Source organism: Polyodon spathula, chromosome 49 (assembly GCF_017654505.1).
Source record: "Polyodon spathula isolate WHYD16114869_AA chromosome 49, ASM1765450v1, whole genome shotgun sequence".
Classification (NCBI taxonomy): domain Eukaryota; kingdom Metazoa; phylum Chordata; class Actinopteri; order Acipenseriformes; family Polyodontidae; genus Polyodon; species Polyodon spathula.
This window is the reverse complement of record NC_054582.1, coordinates 769573-788518: the sequence shown is the minus strand read 5'-3', so window position 1 is coordinate 788518 and position 18946 is coordinate 769573. Positions and strand designations below refer to the sequence as shown.

The 18946-nt window shown below is 40.9% G+C and overlaps 1 protein-coding gene across 1 annotated transcript in view; it reads left to right on the top strand.

Moving 5' to 3' along the window:
- Positions 1 to 18946, top strand: part of LOC121306677 (target of rapamycin complex 2 subunit MAPKAP1-like) — a 49272-nt gene that overhangs the window by 18048 nt on the left and 12278 nt on the right. The window contains exons 6-8 of the mRNA XM_041238508.1: positions 9331 to 9634; positions 9939 to 10079; positions 18606 to 18743. Of these exons, the coding sequence (XP_041094442.1) occupies positions 9331 to 9634; positions 9939 to 10079; positions 18606 to 18743 (583 nt within the window). The remainder of the gene's footprint in view (positions 1 to 9330; positions 9635 to 9938; positions 10080 to 18605; positions 18744 to 18946) is intronic.

Below are 18946 nucleotides of genomic sequence, written 5' to 3'. Positions count from 1 at the left end.
TTTAAATTGAACTAATAAGGAATTATCCACTAATCTGATAAATCAATACCATTTTTTTCTATAATTAATCAGTTCTAAAAGAAAAAAAACTGAAAAAAAAAAAAAGGTGGCTGATTGTCGTCCCATGGCTAGAATGCATCCAGATTTTAAGATCTGGTGTCCTCTGGATGTCCTGCGAGTTCCTTCTTGTTCCCAAGTCGTCCTATTTGCTGTTGGATTATTTGCAGAAAGGACAAACACCCATTACGGAGCGTGTGTCAGCTTCATAAACAACACCAGTCCCACTGAGGACATCAGTAGGGGGTTAATGGAAGCACTGCATCACTGTTTGCTACATGGCCCATTCTCCCGACTTGAAGAAAGTTTACCTGAGCAGAAGGGAGAGAGAGAAAACCAGCTTCTAGGAGTCTCTGCCCTCTAGCAGGAGATGAGTGTGAGCAGGAAAGAAAGTTGCAAACACAGATGTAAAATCACACAGTCAGGTTGGGTAAATCAGGAGATCTCTAGGGTCGGGCGGGGGGGTGCTTTTTCAATGGCTGCGGATCTTAACGACAGCCTGAAATTTGTAAGCCTCCTCTGTCGCGGACCTTATTCAACTGCCCTTGAGCGTTATGTGATGACAAGAAGACGGCAGATCGTGGGATTATGGAACCACTTTAGAGACGTTCTTAAAAGACTCTTTCAGAAAGAAAACTCAGTTTAAGTGTTCTTTTGTTACTGACGTCAGGTTTGGCAAAGACAACAATAATAAACAGCACGCTTTAAAAAATCTTGTCTACAAAAAGGGACTTGGTGTCGCGGGAAGGTGGTTGGAATTATTATTATTATTACTATTATTATTTATTATTATTATTATTTATTTCTTAGCAGGCACCCTTACCCAGGATGACTTACAGTTGTGTACAAAAAATACATATCATGAATTACTGCAAAACTGTAGATTAAGGTACAAAGTACAGTGACTTCAGAATGTATAGAATGCATTCTAGATGCTTGGACGTTGGGTTAGATTTGTTTAACATTTTATTTATTTATTGATTGATTGATTGATTGCTACTGTTATAACAGTATAAGTACCTGGTGTCATTGCAAAATGACACTGTGTGCTGTGCAAAAAATACTATTAAAAGTGAATGTGAATTATACATACATACTGTGGTGCATATCACCTATCTTGATGTTGCGCCTGTCTTTGTGCTGCGTGTGTGTTTTTATTACAGAGTCTATACAGATACACAGATACCTTTTCATAGCTCTGAAAGGCGGTCAAAACAAGATCAATACCGTCACTTACATTACACAAAGATCCGGATAACTTCTTGTTGGTGGGGGGGAAAAAAACATGATCGTAAAAGATAAACAGCGAGCTGGAGACGAAGGCTGCATCACAGAGGTCTGAAGAGAGATCCTCTGAACGCATGTGGATCTGGTTTAGGGAGCTGGCTGTTAAACACACGGACAGCACTGTCACATTTCACTGCAACATGGTACAAAAAAACACAAAGTATCTTAAGCAGAACTGCCTGTGCACATTAAACCGTGCTGTAGTGATGCCTTCACAAAAGGCCAGACCTTCTGTATATGTATTTTTTTTTTTTAAACAGCAGACAACCTTTGAAAACGTCTAATAGAACAAGATGATTATTGAGATCATTTAGCTGCAACAATTCAAAGGCATGACCTTTATTTTCCACAGACCTTCCTGGCTTTTAGTGGTGGGGGGGGGCTGGTTGTGTGCTGTTTAAGAGTGATGATGACGAATACCTTGTGTTTAAATGGAAACAGCTGCTGTGGAGCAACATTAAGGCCCCTTCTTGCTGTCAGGACTGAGGATTTTAATTTTTAAAAATTGTGTGAAGTTTCAGCGGAAAGTGGTTGCAGGAACCATCTCCAAACCTCGCTTGAGCTGCAGATTAGGCTACAGCCTACAGGAAGCCAGAGAAGAAACTGAAAACCATTTCCAAGAAATTGCTGAGATATGACAAGACCAAGACCAAAGGCGTGAATATTATTTTAAAGTTGTTGTCCCCCCACCCCACGTTCTCTTGCCAAATACCCCACTTAAGCCCTTTTGAAATGAACTCATTTGACATAATCTCTGTAATTGACCATTTATATCTACGAACAAAAAGAAAATAAGGGTAATTGTAAACTCAACTGGAACTCATTATCAAGTCGTCCCACTTATCATGACGAGGATCGTAACAAAGACATGGGGAGAGTGAACATTGTGCTAAAAGGGGCTGATGCAGCTGTTTGCTGAACTCTCTCTCCGTGTGAAACGTGCGTCTGTCAGATGTGGACTCTTCGTATTGATGCATTCAGCTGCAGTTAGGGGGAAAGGTCTGACCTGGCTGCTGGAAGTGGGGATGGAATTGAGACACTCATTGCATAGCAGTCGATTCCCTTCCAGGTTTTGTTGTGCTTTTCCATTAGCCTCTGTATATAAGCGTCAAGCCATTTGTGTCTTAATTCAGCTCACTGTAAAATGTGGAAGTGTTTAGACTGCAGTGCAGTGGTAAAAATGGTAATACCGTATGCGGAAATGCCCGCTGGGTTTCATGCTTTGTTTTAGTATGTTAAGAGAGGACCGTACATGTGCATTTATACATACAGTACCGCTGGCTGAGGGTAAGGACATCATAGCTACAAAAATCCCAACACTGAGAAAATGCTCACATCACAAGACTCGCATCTGTTGTTAGTTGCAGTGTTTTTGCTCACAGCCAGCGACTCACATTCTTTCAAGCGGCTGTTTCTTTAAGAGAACCAGACAGATCTATAAGCCCTCTGTTTGTAAAGAAGGATCTTCCCGTACAGCTCTAGAGTGACAGTATTTTTATGTGTGTTCATCACACGGGTCTCTTTACAGATTCCCCCAGCGCTTGTCTACATGTTTGACAGCTTTGTCTGTAAACAGGTGTCTCCTAATTTTGCTCCGCGCCTCCTTGGTTTGCACGTTGAAATCTGACGAAGGCGCTCTCGTCTTTTGACTCGATCCCAGCAGATGCTCCAGTGCTCTATCCCGTTCAGCTTTGCTTCTGTCATCTGCTGTGTGTCTTGGAGCTAGGCTCTCGGTATCTCCGAGTCGCATGCTGTTTGCACAGAGAGAGACCTGGATTCAGAGTCGGCAGTGCAAGCGGTTTGCAGCTGTTGACATTTAAGAAAATGCTGTGAAAAAACAGCCTTTTTAAAAACAGCCTTTTTAAAATGTATTGATTGCAGGTCTTGCAACAACAGAAAATATTTCTTTCCACTTCTGATAACCAAAGAAATCAGATGTTAAGTTTTAGGAAACAGTAATAACCAATGGAAAATGATGTATACTGTATTATGAAGTACACAGTGTTGCATGAGGCTCTGTTAAGGGCGAGGATGTTCTTAATAACCAATGCGATATTGTTTAACTGTAAGATATGTGATGACTGACAGCATATGACCAGTATGGGGCAGGTGTCCTTTGAATTCCTGTGGTCGTGTTTTAAAATCTCAGTTTGAGTCTTGTGAATGGTTGTGATAGGAATGTCATTTCTTTCAGAATACCCATGAAGTTGACAGACAGCTAAATTAACAACATAGCCGGCATGTGCTCCAGTTTAGAGCACGCATTCATAAGAGGACCTTCATGAAACTCGAACGGCTTGGTCGTGGGGAAAAAAATAATCTGTAAATCGCTAACAAACCAACCAAAGGGAGGATTGAATGACTTTCTTCCCTACAAACAGGGCTTTCAGACCACGGTGCTTCAAAATCCCCAGCAGCTGTCAGCCTGGCGTTCGGTGAAATTGGTTTGAACCGGAGTGGTTTTACTGCACTGGCCTGGGTGCTTGAAACCCCTTACGCCTCTGGAAGGGCTGTCACTCTACATTGAGTGCCTGTGTCACGCAGCTGAATTCTTAAACACTCGGCTGCAGCACCAGGCGGGTGTGACCTGCAGCTGCTCGTTACGTGCTATCTCTGATAGGCATTGGTTCTGTAGCATTTCATTAAAAACACATTCTGGATGTAGGTCATATCTTAACAATAGCCATGAATTGCGCTTGCACTGCGCTGTATGCCAAACCAGCTGTTGTGGGGCACCTGTCCTTTTTTCTTATGTTTCCTCCCCTTAAGGCAATTCTTCAGCTTGACTTGAATGCAGGTTTTACCAGCAAGATACTGAAGAGAAGGTTTTGTTAATTTGATGCCAGCGTAGCATTAGAAACTACAGAGAGGGTTATAGACTTCTGTAAGGTAATTATGGAACCGTAAGCGACCTGAAAGGAGTGTCGCCCCAATCCAAGACAAGAGTGGGGCTCCGAAGACCCTCAGACTATCGTCAAATGCGAGCCCCCAAAAATAGTTTTTAAATCTTGTTACAATGACCCCCCACCCCCCACACCATGAAAATTGTAAGGTTGATGACATTCCCTATACATAGTTTGAAACTACCATAAAATATATTTTATTTTTATCTGAAAATACATTTTTCAAACTAGTCAATAAATCCTTCTCTGACCAGATTGCATTCCTTCACCTGGAACTTGGGGAGGTGGGCTGTGGCTTGACTTGGTTGATCTCAGGTGATCGTTCCTATTTAGTTACGATTTTTATCCATTAAGAGAGGGCTGAATGATGGTGATTTGGTTGAGGCCCAGTGTCTCTAGAAAATTGGATCGTTGATAAAAACCCTGTTATCAAAGGGGGCTAACTTTCTCATTTACATTTAGATGAGTATTGATTATTTATTTACTCGGTGAAGTGCGATTCTTCTCCAATCTTATCTCCCTCGTCTGCGCTTGTCACCTGAAAAGAGATAGAGCTCCCTGACACTGCTCGGAGAGAACTGCATTTTGTTCTACAGATGTAACTTCGAAAGGGGCTTTTTTTATTTATTTTTTTTTACTCCTGGTTTTGACGGAAAAGGAAAGTTTTCAAAATCAAAAGTGACGGCTTGTGCGTCGAGAAGCTTTTCTGAAGCGCTCTCAATTTGGCCCAGGGTAGCGGGAAAGATTGCCTGTCCAGTAATGGTCAGGGCCCTTTCTGGAGAGCGCATTTATCTAAATTGTCTAAATCTTTGTTGGAAATGGTCTATTTTTTTTAATCATCTAATGAAAGTGACTTTCTGTGAGTATCCTGTAAAGTAAAGGCTGTGGGTAATGTTTTCATAGTGTTAGCCCTTTACTGTGTGTGTGTGTGTGTGTGTGTTAGCCCTTTACTGTGTGTGTGTGTGTGTGTGCGTGTGTGTGTGTGTGTGTGTGTGTGTGTGTGTGTGTGTGTGTGTGTGTGTGTGTGTGTGTGTGTGTGTGTGTGTGTGTGTGTGTGTGTGTGTGTGTGTGTGTGTGTGTGTGTGTGTGTGTGTGTGTGCGCGCGCGCGGAGACCAAAAGTGTAGTTAGTGTTACAGAAACAACTTTTGTGTAAATGGGCTGCCCTTATTTGATTTGTTATATAAAACATGATCTTCCGTAACGATCTGATAGAGGTCTTATATTAGATGTTCAGTTGGAAAGTGTTTTTGCAGTCTCAAACTCAAACTAGGAGACAACCCAATGGGCCATTCTGGACAACAGACTTCCCAAATTCCCTGAAGGAATCATATTGGGGTTGGTTGTCGATGAGAAATGCTCACGTTCTCAATATTAAACAAGTTGTTGCAGACTCGTCACTTCAAGTTGGTGCCATGCTAGCTGCCCAGAGATGGGCACGTCACCTTAATCGCAGGGAAAAAAAAATCTCATGGAGATTTGTCGCCATATAAACTATCATCATGTCTTAATCAGCTGGATTCTCAAAGCTCTTTACTCCATAGAGCCATTAGCACAAAAAAAAACACCATTTGCAATTCTAAAACCAAATAGGAAGCAACTTGAGACAACTCACAAGCCTCTATGTTAAATATCAGAGCTGGGTTTTTTTTTTTTGTGTGGTTTTTGTTTGTTTGTTTTTTTTTCAGATTTTATATCTTTTATTGGATGGGTTTTTATTTGTACGAATACCCATTTGGAGTGTGATAGCTCTTAAGTTGAAACCACTAAGGGGACTAGATGGATTGTGTTTTAAAATCTTGGCCTGCAGGAAGAATCTTAAGTGCCCCTCTATTTTGGTGCCAGCACGCCTTCATTTTTAAACGATTGCCTTTTTGTAGCAATCCTTTTCTGTGGAAACAAAGAGGGGATTCTGTTTACCGTTGTTCCACATTGACAGGTCAGGTATGGTTTTGCAAAACGCACACGCATTCCGTCTGCAGAGGGGGGTGTCTGTGCAAAGAGGGGGAAGAGGAATCACAATGGAGGTTATCATTAATGCCCACTCAAGAAGACAATCCACTCTACTTAGAAAGGTCACGTGTGCTCGAGTAATATGTCAGCCTAACAAAGGGCAATCAAAAGACAAATACGGGCTTTGAAGCTTGATGACTACCTTACATTTCTGCTAGAATAATTCACCCCTCACAAGTGCACCCTGCACAATAACAATAATTACTGTAATTTGATGCCAGATCTGTCTGAACGCCACTTGATAGCTTGATAGCCTCCCCCTGCAAGTAATCTGTGATGCATAGTCTTAATGTTCCACTTTCAATGCTTTTTTTTTTTTTTTTTTAGGGAGATCAGATTCATAACAATCCCCCAGTCTTGTGCATAAGAGAGGAGACACAAACCCAGTTGGGCAGCCTGCTGCCTGTTCTCTTAAAGAGCGCTGAAAGGCTCCCAGATGCTCAACAAAAATATATATAAATGAACACGAGTTTGGAGCCCTGCCCTGTGTCCAGGACAAGTGGTGTGTGTTCATAAAACATGTTTTGAAAAGCAAATGCAATGCAAGATTAATAATGAGGATACAAAAACATATTTTTATATGACGCCAAAGAGTTTTCATCCTAATTTCTGTCACTATAGAGTTTTGTTTTTTCACCCCCCCAGGGAATGCAAGTGTCACTTTCTGTGTTCCTCTAGCGGTAGTTACAGTTTTCACTGACTGGATCGTGACACTTTGCCTCAAAGTCAACCCACTCACTAATAACAGAGAGCTGCTGTTTTGTTTTTTTTTTGAGGGGGGGGGGTTATGACTGGAAGACTCCTTCCTGCTGTATCTTTTGAAGGCCATTTCATTGCATCTCCAATCCACTGCTCTTGTGTTATTTGCACCCCCATGAGCGCCAGCTAGGTCTTTTTTAAACAAGTTCTTACACAGATTAAAACAAGCAATAACTGCAGTGTAGGTTTCCCCCCTGGAGGGCTCAATAGCATTTCAGTTCCTTGCATAGAGGCCGTGTACCTTTTATAGTTTTCCGTGGCATTTTGGAAACTATTTACGAAAGGGTAAACACTGCCCAGAGACGTTGCCCTACATCTTATTTTTATTTGATTTTTTTGAAAGGGGGTAGCGAAACATTTTACATGTTGTTTTTTTAGGGTTTTTTTTCCATCAGCTCATACATGTATTCCTGTAAATTGCCCGCTGTCTTTGAATGTTAAAAACGTTGATGGGTGCATGCTTAGAGTGACGTCCGCAGTCTGCTCTGTCATTTAAAAATAATACGTATTGATTTGTAAAGACAGTTGGTATTAAATTATATATCCAGATATAATGCAGTGTTCCTGGACCTGGTCTCCCAGGAGTTCTTTGCTAATTGTCTCTTGGGGCGACCGCTGCTACTCTGTATAGCTGGTGGCACGAAAACCAAGTAGAACTTGCGTTTAGCTAATGATACTAGATAGTGCTAGGTGGCCGATTCCTTTGCAGTGCATGCAAAATAGATGTGCTTTTGGTTTAATTGCAGGTTATGAAAATATTTTCTCGTGCCTTGAAGAAAATTAAATGTCAATGTTTTGTAACTGCATATTACAGCCATACCTTTAGTAATAATAATAATAATAATAATAAAGCATGTAAGATTTGATACAAAATGACCAGTGAAACTGTACCGTACCGTTAAAGCCCTGTGATTTTCACATATATAAATGAAATGAAAAGAATTGAATTGTTATATATACACACACACACACTATAGTTTTGTACATGACATACAGCCAAGGTTAGGCCATTCATTTTAGATCTAGTACTAATGATATGATTTTCAAAAAGTGCTGCTGTTCTACACCCTTACATACACAAATATGACAAGACTGTTTCTGCAATATCCCCCCGTTTCACTTTTTAAAAGCTTTTTTTTTTTTTTTTTTTTTTTTTTTTTTTTTTTTTTAAATTTAATTTAACTTCAGAATTCGTGACTTGTGTTTTCATCCCAGTCTTTTTTTTTTTTCCCCCCTACATAATTACGTCTGGATTCTTTTGAGAGCCGGTGAGGTCAGAAAAAAAATGCTTCCAATTTCCATTGAAAAGGCTCCCTTCTTAAAGCGAGTGAATCTAATTGGGCTCTCAGCTATGGCCCTTTAATACTAGTCCTGGCTGACCTTGACTTGCACAAAGGGGAGCTGAATAGGAAAACGGGAACGTTTGCAAACAGCCGAAACTCTCCTGTTGTCATTTTGTGATCAAAAAGAGCAGCCAGACAGGGCAGACTTGTGTGGAAGGAGCCTTGTGCCGGCATTAGTGTTGCCCTTGGTCATAATGAGAGTACTGTATGCCTGCAAGCAGGGGTTCAGCTTTCAGCTTGGAGACATGAAGAGGGTCAGAAAGAGGATCGCTTTTAACAAGCTGTCCTGGTCCGAGCAGGACATGCATTCTAATTGAAGAGCACTTTCAGGACATCATCGTGCAGATACATATATATATATAATGTATGCATTTGTCCTAAAGCTCTCTGCCTGAGCTCCAGTCTCAACCTCCATTCAATTCTCATTAGCTCTAATTAAATCAGAGCTGTGTTGGGGGAAGAAAACACAAATATCAATTAGCCTGATTAGTGGTAAGAAGAAAAATGCCTAAACGTTAATCCAGTTTTAAAACTGTTCAATACTCTTGTACTCTTTATTAATTTAGTAGGGCTCTAGCATCCGGGAGTGAAGTCTATGCAGCGTGCTGTTTTCTATCCTGTTCCTCATATGTCAAGGACTGTTCTCCATTCAGCTTTGGATGCAAGTCTCATTTCTGCAGACTGTGACCTGCACAGGGATGCATTAGCAGCAGGACTTTAATTAAACCTCAATAAAAAATAATGAAATACGGCTAACGTAAAATGTTTTGCAATTATTGCCTGCCCCACAATTCACATTAAAATACAGGTACAAAAAAATAATAATAATACAGAACAATATTAAGTTCAGGAGAAAGGTAATAATGTCATTTTTGAAACAGCATTGCTATTTAGTTGGCAATGCTGAGTTAAGTTATTGCACATCTTCTGCCCACAGACAGCACAGCATCTGCCCGACTAAGGCACGTGACACGGATTCACCCCAGGGCTGCCTCATGAGCTCATGAGGAGCTTGTTTTGGGAAAGGCTGAGAAAGCGTGCCATGGTGATTGGTGGAGTGACCGCGAGAGCTGGAACGCCGGCCCGGTGGAAGTCGGTTTCTCGTTCTGGAGCACGCAGTGAATTTAATCCTCCTGTTTTATTTTTGTCCTCTCTCTTCATCTCAGGTCCCCAGTATCGTCTGGAGAAGCAGAGTGAGCCTAACGTGGCTGTAGATTTAGAATGTACCTTGGAGAGACAAAGCACGCTAGAGTTCTGCCTGGTCAGAGAAAACAGTGAGTCTAACAGGAGCAACTTTCACGTGACGTGCTGTCCTTGCATTCCTTTATTTTATAAAATAGACCCTGCATTACACCTGTGTAGTGTATCCTAAAATAATGAGAGTATCCAGACTGGTCAACAGTAAAGCCTTGCTGCTCACACTGGGATCTCACTTATATTGACCAGCCTGCAGCTGGTCGTTTTATTGCGCACCTGTCCCAGGTATAGGTCTGGATGTCTCCAACATGCACAAAGGCTTGCAGGGTTTGCACTGGAACTGCACTGAATGCGTTTTTCTGCCTCTTTCTCCTCCTCAAGGTACCCGTGGAGAGGAGAGCTCAGAAGAGGACCCTCCTATTGATATAACCACAGTGCAGGACATGCTGAGCAGTCACCACTACAAGTCCTTCAAAATCAGCATGATCCACAAGCTGCGCTTCACCACTGACGTGCAGCTAGGTGAGCGCTCATGAATACATGAAGACCACAGCGTGTTCTTTAAGACGGGGTGATCGCCCCCTTTTATATTGTTCCTACAGCTGGGGCCAGAAGTTTTGCATCGCCTTGAATTTTAGAACTGAGACATTAAAAAAAAAAAAAAAAAAAATCTACATGAACATTAATTTAGATATTTTATTTAACATCATGCTATCAAAGATATTGCAAGAGTCTACTGGAATAGTATAATAGTACTACGATATTTCATGTTTGATTTTGAAATGTCACATTTTTCAATTTTTCGTTATGTGGAAAGCTACAAAGCGGTGTGTAATTCAGTGTCAACGTAACATTATTCAGCAGGTTTCATTCAACGTTTTAGTCAGCAAAATGTGTTGATTCTATAGGGTGATGCAAAATGTTTGGTCGTAGCTGTAGATGCCCTTCTGTTGCATGTAAATAATAACCCTGCACACAGACACAGTAGTGTGCACTTTTATCAGAACCTCAAGATTTGTCGTTTTATATCCTTTTATATACTTACCTGCATGAAAACCTCTGGGTGTGAGAATTTCCACTTCAGTCAGTAATCAGTGTTACAGAAACAGTAGGCATTCATGTGTGAAAATGTTACACCACTTTGTGCTTTAATTAGGCATCTTAAACAACTTCTAAAAAGTCTCCTGCATTTTACCATTTGCGGCTATGTGTTCCTTTTCTCTTGCTATTTAAAATGAATTGCAAGTCATCAGGTAAGTTAGACAATCACTAATTTGCCTGTTTTGACAATTTTCCCACATTTTCAGCTGCAGTGGTTTGATTTCGTATGCACAGCAAATCAAAACAACACAAGCAGCAACGGGGTGTTGTGATGAATTTGCACACGCTCTGTTCCATGCAGCTGTGTCAGAGTGTGGCTGTGCCCCTGTGGCTGAAGACGAGTGCAGTGGCAGGACATGCAGGCTGGGATATTTTTGTATAAATATGCATTATTATTTATATTTATTATTTATAAAAATGCTTTCCTATTAACTCTGCAGGCTCCCTATCCAATGTATTTTGTCACCCCAGCGCACTGTTAGATCGGGTTGTGATCAAAACAAAAAAACTTTTCAATTAAAGCAATCCTAGAATTGCGTTTCAGATAAAATGACTCAAGTCTAAAAAATTGCATATTTTAGATTGCTTTATTTAAACATGTATTTATTTATTAGTACAGTCTAAATCTCTCTTAGTAAATAAATAAATACACTGACTATCCGGTCAGTATATCCTGTGAACTGAGTCGTAACATTTTAACAGCAGAGGTTTGTGTTTTGGAACTGGGTCAGTTGGGGGTCACTAGGTAATTCCTGAAGATCACTCCAGTCTGACTGTTTACACTGACTTTTCAAAGAAATGGTGAGTGTCAAGCCTGTCTTGAGAGGGTGTAATTGCACTAATTTGACCCTGTCGTCTCTGGGTAGGACTGGGTTTGAAGGGAGCTGGGTTCTTGCTTGCACCATGGAGGATTGTCACACTTGGCGAGGCTGGAGCACCCTCAATTCACTAATGGTTATCCAGTCTCATTTTCTGGGATGCACTGTACAGTGGAACATATCAGATTCATTTAACACCAGAAAACAAGCCAAGGGCAAAACAAAACTATTAAATAAAAAAAAGGTTCAGTTGGATTTGTGTTCACTCCCTTACCCCACAAAATGCAAAAACTGCACTGCATTTTAAGATATTATTATGCTTGTCTGTTTGTCCGCATCTCAGATGTGTGCTTTTCTTCTTTCCAATAACCCACTCCTTAAAAAGCCCACAATATAATAAAATACATCAGTGTCCTAAAGAGATCACGCCTTTGCTGCACGAGGAGCTTAGTCCCACACTAGGGGGGAGCGTCTAGGGCTGCCATAGCAGTAAAGAAACGTGTGGAAACATACAGTCTGTGATACTCCTGCATCGGGAATTATAGGGACTTTTAGTCTCCAACGTCGTCAAACCCCCCCAAAAGGGGAGAGAAACAAATAGCCCACTATCACCTAAGATGCCAGAACAGTTATAGTGCAGAGTGCTTCAGAGAAAGACCTGCCACTCTCTCTCATCTTAGCTATGTACGAGTCCTCGTCTGTGAAAGAAACACAGCTGAAAAGTGTCTGGAAAGTGAAGGGCCTCTGTATCAGTTTCCCCGAGTGCAGGAATGTTTTGACTGTGTTTTGAACTGTCTCGTTGAAGGAGGATCTCTACGCCCATGTCGAGGCTGGCTGGTGTGAGGCGATGTGTTTTTGCTCGTGACAGTTTGTGTGATACGTTGCTTCCAGTGAAGTTTGACTCTGTGTCTGGAAGCTGTCAGAAGTGAATGCTTGGAAAGGTCATGATAGAGCAGCGAAGATAAATGGTGAAAAGGGAGGATAGCTGTTTGGGGAAGCAAATGGTTCAACATGTTTGAAAGTGAAGGGGGCTGACCCATGTCCTGAGTTACAAGGGCCATGTCTCTTTTAATCAGCCCTGTCTGGATATCCACCTTTACAGATGTCTTAAACCGCCTGACAGTTCCTTGTGAGACTCGAAAACCGTGGAAATACAGTACATCGAATCGGAGCTGCACGCCAATTGGAAAACATTGGTTTAGGATCCTAATTGAAGTAAATTGTTAAAAATGGCACTGGAGTGAATATAATACTGCTATTTAATAAAGCCTGTTAACTGCCTTGCGGAAAATAAATGGCAGAATTAACGTTATACTTATTGGAAACGTGTCTTTCCTTATTAAAGTTAGAACAACTCACTCACTTTATTCCTCTCCTCAGCCTATCGGAGAAATAACAGCCAATAGATTTTAAAGACAGAAGTTGAACGCTAACACAGTTCTGCTAAAGAGGTGGATAGTAATGATCTTCGGTTTGAAATTAAAGAGGTGAAGTAGGGGTCTCATTGTTAACAAATACTTGTATGCTATTTTTTTTCCACGAATAGCATTGTTTTGATTTCATAGACACCCCCCCCCACCGCACCCCGACAGCAATCTTGGACCGCCTTCATTTATGTGAGGTGTAGAAGGCGTCTGTCTGCGTTCTGTGATATAGATGGGCTCTAGGATCCAGCTGCCACTCTGATGCCCAAGGTTGTAGTAAATGCTTCTGTATGTTTTATTTAGTGCCTGTTTCCTAGCCTCTAGCTCTCTTGCATCAGGGTCTTGGTTCATGCAGGCTTGGTGACAGACAGGCGGTGAAGTTGTCAGCTGTTTTTGAGTGACACCTCTCAAGTTGGCCAGGGAAGAACCTGATTTTTGTCTCTGCCTGACTGATTGATTTTATCTGGAGTCCGGGTCTATTGAGAGAAGCAGTAGCGCAACCGATCAGCTAAAAAAATAAAATAATAAAATGGAACGGACAGATCAATTCCTGAGCAGACATGGGGGTGCAGAGTCCCTTGCAGGAGATACATAGGTAAAAAAAAATATGTGAAGCATCCTTCACAGGGCGATGGGAGAGGGAAGAATGTCAATCAGTAGTAGTTTATCCAGGGCTTTAACTGTGCATTCATGCAGGTCAGTATTTATTTATTGATGTGCATTTCTATATTTATTTGCATATTTACCCAATTCACCATGACCCATACCAGATCACCTTTGCAGTTAAAGTAGAATTGCAAATCTTCATCATGTGTTGCACGATGTATAAAACGGTGCCTTTGGAGTATGATGTCCTTTGTGGTACGTCAGTGATTTGCAACATTGCTTTTTATAGTTTTAGTTATTTACTAGACGCAGTAACAAAGAAATCAATCTTAACTGATGTGCATTTTTAATAAGTTATAAACCAGCGTTTAACGACCTGGACACTAAATGTCTGTTATTTTGTTGCCACACGTAAGGGGTCTCGGGTTACCCAGCGTGCCGTGTGTTTCTGCAGAACCTGATTTAAGCGTCGCACCAACATCCTCTTGAGTATTTAAGTGCGCTAGATTAAGGAGTCGCAGGGGTTAACTACGGGGACGGCTGGTTTATTGCTGTTTAGAAAAATAAATAAATAAAACACTAAAAAAATATAAAATAAATAACAAGAAGAAGGAACCAATCAAATAAGCTGTTATCAGGGGACTGGCACAAAGCAGCATCAGTGAATCGGTTGGAAGGACGACCAGCTACTGACTGGCCCTCCACATCTGTGCTGGATTGTGCTTTGCACTATGGGTGAACTGCTCCCTGTTCAACACAAAGACCGCTTCTTATGCCGTTATACCACCACCCCCCCGTAGTGGATACGGTGAGGTCTTTTATTATATTGTGGGCTTTTAAAGGAGTGGGTTATTGGGAAGAGGAGTCCGTGTGGGGATGTGTGCAGCTACCTGTGTGTCCATGTGCATGTCTCGCTTACAGAAGGCGCATCTATGTCATGGTTTTCTACTTTTTCTTCATAATGATTGCAGTATTAAAGTGTTTCTTGTGTGACTGGCTGTGCATTCGTACACATGGTTCCAGAGACTACAGGGTCTCCTCATAGGCCACTGAGCCTCACTAGTTTGTAGTTTACCTATTGGGCGCTGTACCTCGCGGAAGGCACGTGGAATTCACATGTAGCCGGGACCTGATTTATGTGGCATGTTCAAAATTAAGCTGCATTAATCTTTCTTATTTATTCTCCCGGCAATAAAAATGCCATTAAATAATATATCATTTGAGCAGAGTTTTTATAGAAGATGAAAATAATGATCAAGCAAGTACAGCTGGAGTTCATTAATAAAAGCAGATTATGTCAAAAGTTCATTCTGGTAAATATTAAAACCTAAATGATCTTTTTATTTTGGAAAGTATAAATCCGTACAGACGTGAACCAATGCTTACCTTGATTCATTTATCCTCAGCAGCAGATTACAGTTTTTATTATTAATAAATAGATCCACGTGTGCTCTGGTGTCAACAAACGGCAACAAAAAAAAAAAACCTGTATCTCTAGGTGGCATAAATAGAACAGGAGTGAGCTGCAGTGTGCGTTATTGGCATTGCATTGATTTTTTGCGAAGTCTATTTGTTTGTAATGGGCCTCTACCTGAACTGATTGCTTACCATTTAAGCCACTTCCCTACACAGTTGTGACAGCTGGGAATGACATGTGCTTGGGTTGAGGGCTCCGGTTCTTGCACTTGTATCGTCTTGGACGTTCGACAACTTGAGTATTTCAATACGTTTCATTAATGTGTCATTTTGTCTCATTACACATCTCTGTAGATGCTAATGGAAACAATGTGTATATATATACCATTGGGATTTGCTTTAAAAAATATATATATTTATATACACACGCACATATGCACACACAAAGGTTGTTATCTAGGGCATGGATCACATGGGTGCAAGAGAGTGAAAGCTTTAACAGAGATGGCGTGGTCCCATTTTAGTTCAAGAATTCATTTATAAGGCATCTATACATGTGTTATTAATGGTTTTCATTATTAACAAGCAATTTATTTTTTGGTTTTACTTTGTTAATGAAACGTGCTTCTTGTAACACCATGTTGATATAGTCTGTTGTCAATACATGTCTGCTATCAAACATTTAAAGGCTCACTATTGGTTTGTATCGGATCCTTAATGATTTAGGATTCCACAGCTCCTCACGTCCCCACACTCAGCTGTGAGGAGTCTTTTCAGAAGCGTTTTTAAACGTGGGGATCTAGGCAGAAACTGCAATAGAGGATGATAGCGAGCACACACAAATCGATATTAATCAGAAAATGCAGGGGATATTAAGCGTGCTTCCAAGTCCTCTGGAACCGCTGCAGCCGAAGGAGACTCTGAAAGCATTAACACTAACCTCCACTTGAAACGAGTGGCGCAAATAAAAAGGATGAGGTTCGAGGAATGTTTTAAAGATAAAAAGAAGAGTAGAAGTTGAATTTATATTTCACATGATAAGGGAAAGATGAAGCGAGGGGGGAGAAAAGATTCTATTACATCTGAGACAGTTACAAAAGTGGTGCTGTGTGAAGTAGCCTGTGCTGAGAAGATTGATGCAATGGGGAGTGACCTTGGCTTGGAGCAGGAGTCAGTGATGTATGTACGAGCATCTTCCTGCTAAATGGACCCAGATTTGTAGCACTAATATACATGGAAGCCCAGTACCAAACTCAGGATGGCAATAAATCAAGAGCCACTTTGGGTGTCATTTCTGGTTTATATGCTAGTATTGTTCTATTGCTTTAATTCATGTCACTATCATCTGTTCATCTGGAACAGTTTTATGTATTTTTTTTTCCAGCGAAGTTACTTGATAAATCCCATCAAATTAACAAGGTGCATTAACAATATTGACTGGCTCCGTGGCTTTTGAAGCTACCAGACCAAACTTAGAAACAGCCCCCCAGTCAGAAAGCCACGCCCGCTGTTGTTTAGTAATCAGTTCAATCATGTCTGCCTGCATGTTCTGTATTTTACCTTTAAAGTGAAGGAGTATTGTATCTGCTGTGCAGTGAGCAGTGTGGGGTTTAAGGCATCTTACAAGTTTAACACACCCCCTGAACTCGCTAACTAGTGCAAGTGAAGTGGTTGGAGTTGGTATTGTGACCCCCCCTACATCCAGCTTACAGTAATTCGGTTTTCATTTTGCAAATGCATTCTTGTAGCATTTGTGCACCGGTAAATGCATTGTATTCCTTGCACAGTTATGTTTTATAAGAATAAATAATCTCCGATTGTACCCCCCAGCTGTGCAATAAATCTAAATAACAAAAAAACACCCACAATGTTTTATTTTTGGTATTTATTAAAACACGTTTTCTTGTTGGCCTGTCCCTTTTTAACTGTGTTGCTGTGGTTTTTTTTATTTTTTTTTTTATATAATGAATAATTTGGGTAATGCAGGGGCTCTGCAGGAGCCAGCTAACTGCATAGTATCGGTATAATAATATTACCGCTGTCTCAGATCGGGCATGCCTTGATTCCTCAGTAATGCATTGAAGCCCAGCAGAGTTAATGGCAGCATTTGGCTACCTGGTTAATGGGTATGGAGGTCACTGTGGCTTTGTCTTGTGTGCTAAATCTTAAGCTGGAGCCCTCAGTCACTGTGCTAATAACCAATCTGTAATGCGACGGCTTCACTAACACTCACTCAACTACCCTCATTGGGTTTCACACGCAGTAAATTGGATGGCACAGTTTGAAGCACCATTAATGACAAATGATGCCGCAGCAACAGTATTAATGACAAAGCTACAATCATTACAATGATACAGACTAACTTGATTAAACAACTGATTTCACTTGTAATTGACTGCGGGGATATCTTTTATGAAAATGGTCTCAAAACACATTTCAGCGCTTTTGTATAAACATGTTATACTGTTGCGGTCTTGGGTGTTTTATTTATTTGTTTTTTCAACACTGGCAGCCGACTGGTTCTTGCCCAAGACAGACAGGGGGGGTCTGTTCTCTTCATTGAATCTACTACCCCTTTTACACACACACACACACAGTTAGAGGTTAGTTTTCATGTGAAGTACACTGTATATGCAGTGGGAGTATGCAGATTCCAAACTGTTTAGATCGATGGAATCGACTCCTAAAATATTTCAGTACCTTTTAAAAGAATGTTTGTTTGCGTCTGCCTATAATTTAATGTTTTTAATAGGTTTTGCTGAGAAACAAAAAAAAAATGCTCCCTAATGTTAGATAAAAGGATCGCTCCCTAATGTTAGATAACCTGGACTCCTGACCCTCCAATAAAAGGGACATCAATTACAAATTGGAGCACGTCGCATGTTTTTTTTAATATGGATTGTCCCATATATCCAAATCCTTTGACATTGCTATGCGTTTTTTTTAAGTTATTTATTTAAATCTGATATGCCCCTTATGTGATACTATTTCAGTATTTGCTGAATTCTAGAGCTGTGGATACATTTAACAAGGTCATGAAACAAGTTTCCAAGTTCACTAGTGGTTTTCTGGGGGTTTATTTTGCAGGTAATATTTTCATTAAAGTTTGATTCAGCATCTGTTCAGGGCTTTTGGTATTGCATCGCCTGAGATTCGGGCAGCTGCTGTACAATATACACACACACACACACAACGCACGCACGCACACACACACGCACACACACTCACACTCACACACACACACACACACACACACACACACACACACGCACGCACGCACACACACACACACACACACACACACACAGTTTACTTACTGGGGCGATGGCCTTCCCTGGTAGTGTTTATGTGCTATCTGCTACTTTTTTTTTTAGATATTCCAAAATAAAAGTGAACTGCAAACCCCTTGACGTGTGCCTGTGGTTCTTTGTTTTTGTAATGATGCATTTCTGAGCTTCCCCTTGTTGCATTACAGTCTCTAAGTTTGATTATAACTGCTCGCATGGTTTTCTGCTCCAAACACTGGTTACAATGCAGCACGGAGATATATATATATATATATATATATATATATATAGAATTTTTTTTCTGTTTAATATTGATAAAGTGTGTCAAAAGGTTGATATAAAATCGCTCACGCAGCCCACCGGTTTTCTGTCCCACCCTGTTCCTCTGCCTCGCAGGTATCTCTGGAGAGAAGGTGGAGATAGACCCTGTTACTAATCAGAAGGCCAGCACCAAGTTTTGGATCAGGCAGAAACCCATTTCAATCGACTCTGACCTCCTCTGCGCCTGTGACCTTGTGGAAGAGAAGAGCCCGAGTGAGTAGCTCTGTTTGTTTATGACCTCTGTCTCCCGATGAGAGCGGAGCACGTCGTTAGGGTTGCATGTGTCAGAGTTGCACAGCTCTCTCTCTCTTGCTCGCTCTGTCCGTTTTTCCTTTCTTTTTAAATTGGCTTGGAAATTTAGCACACATAGAAATGAATGGACCGAGGCTAAAAGCTTTATTTTCTGTAGCCATCAC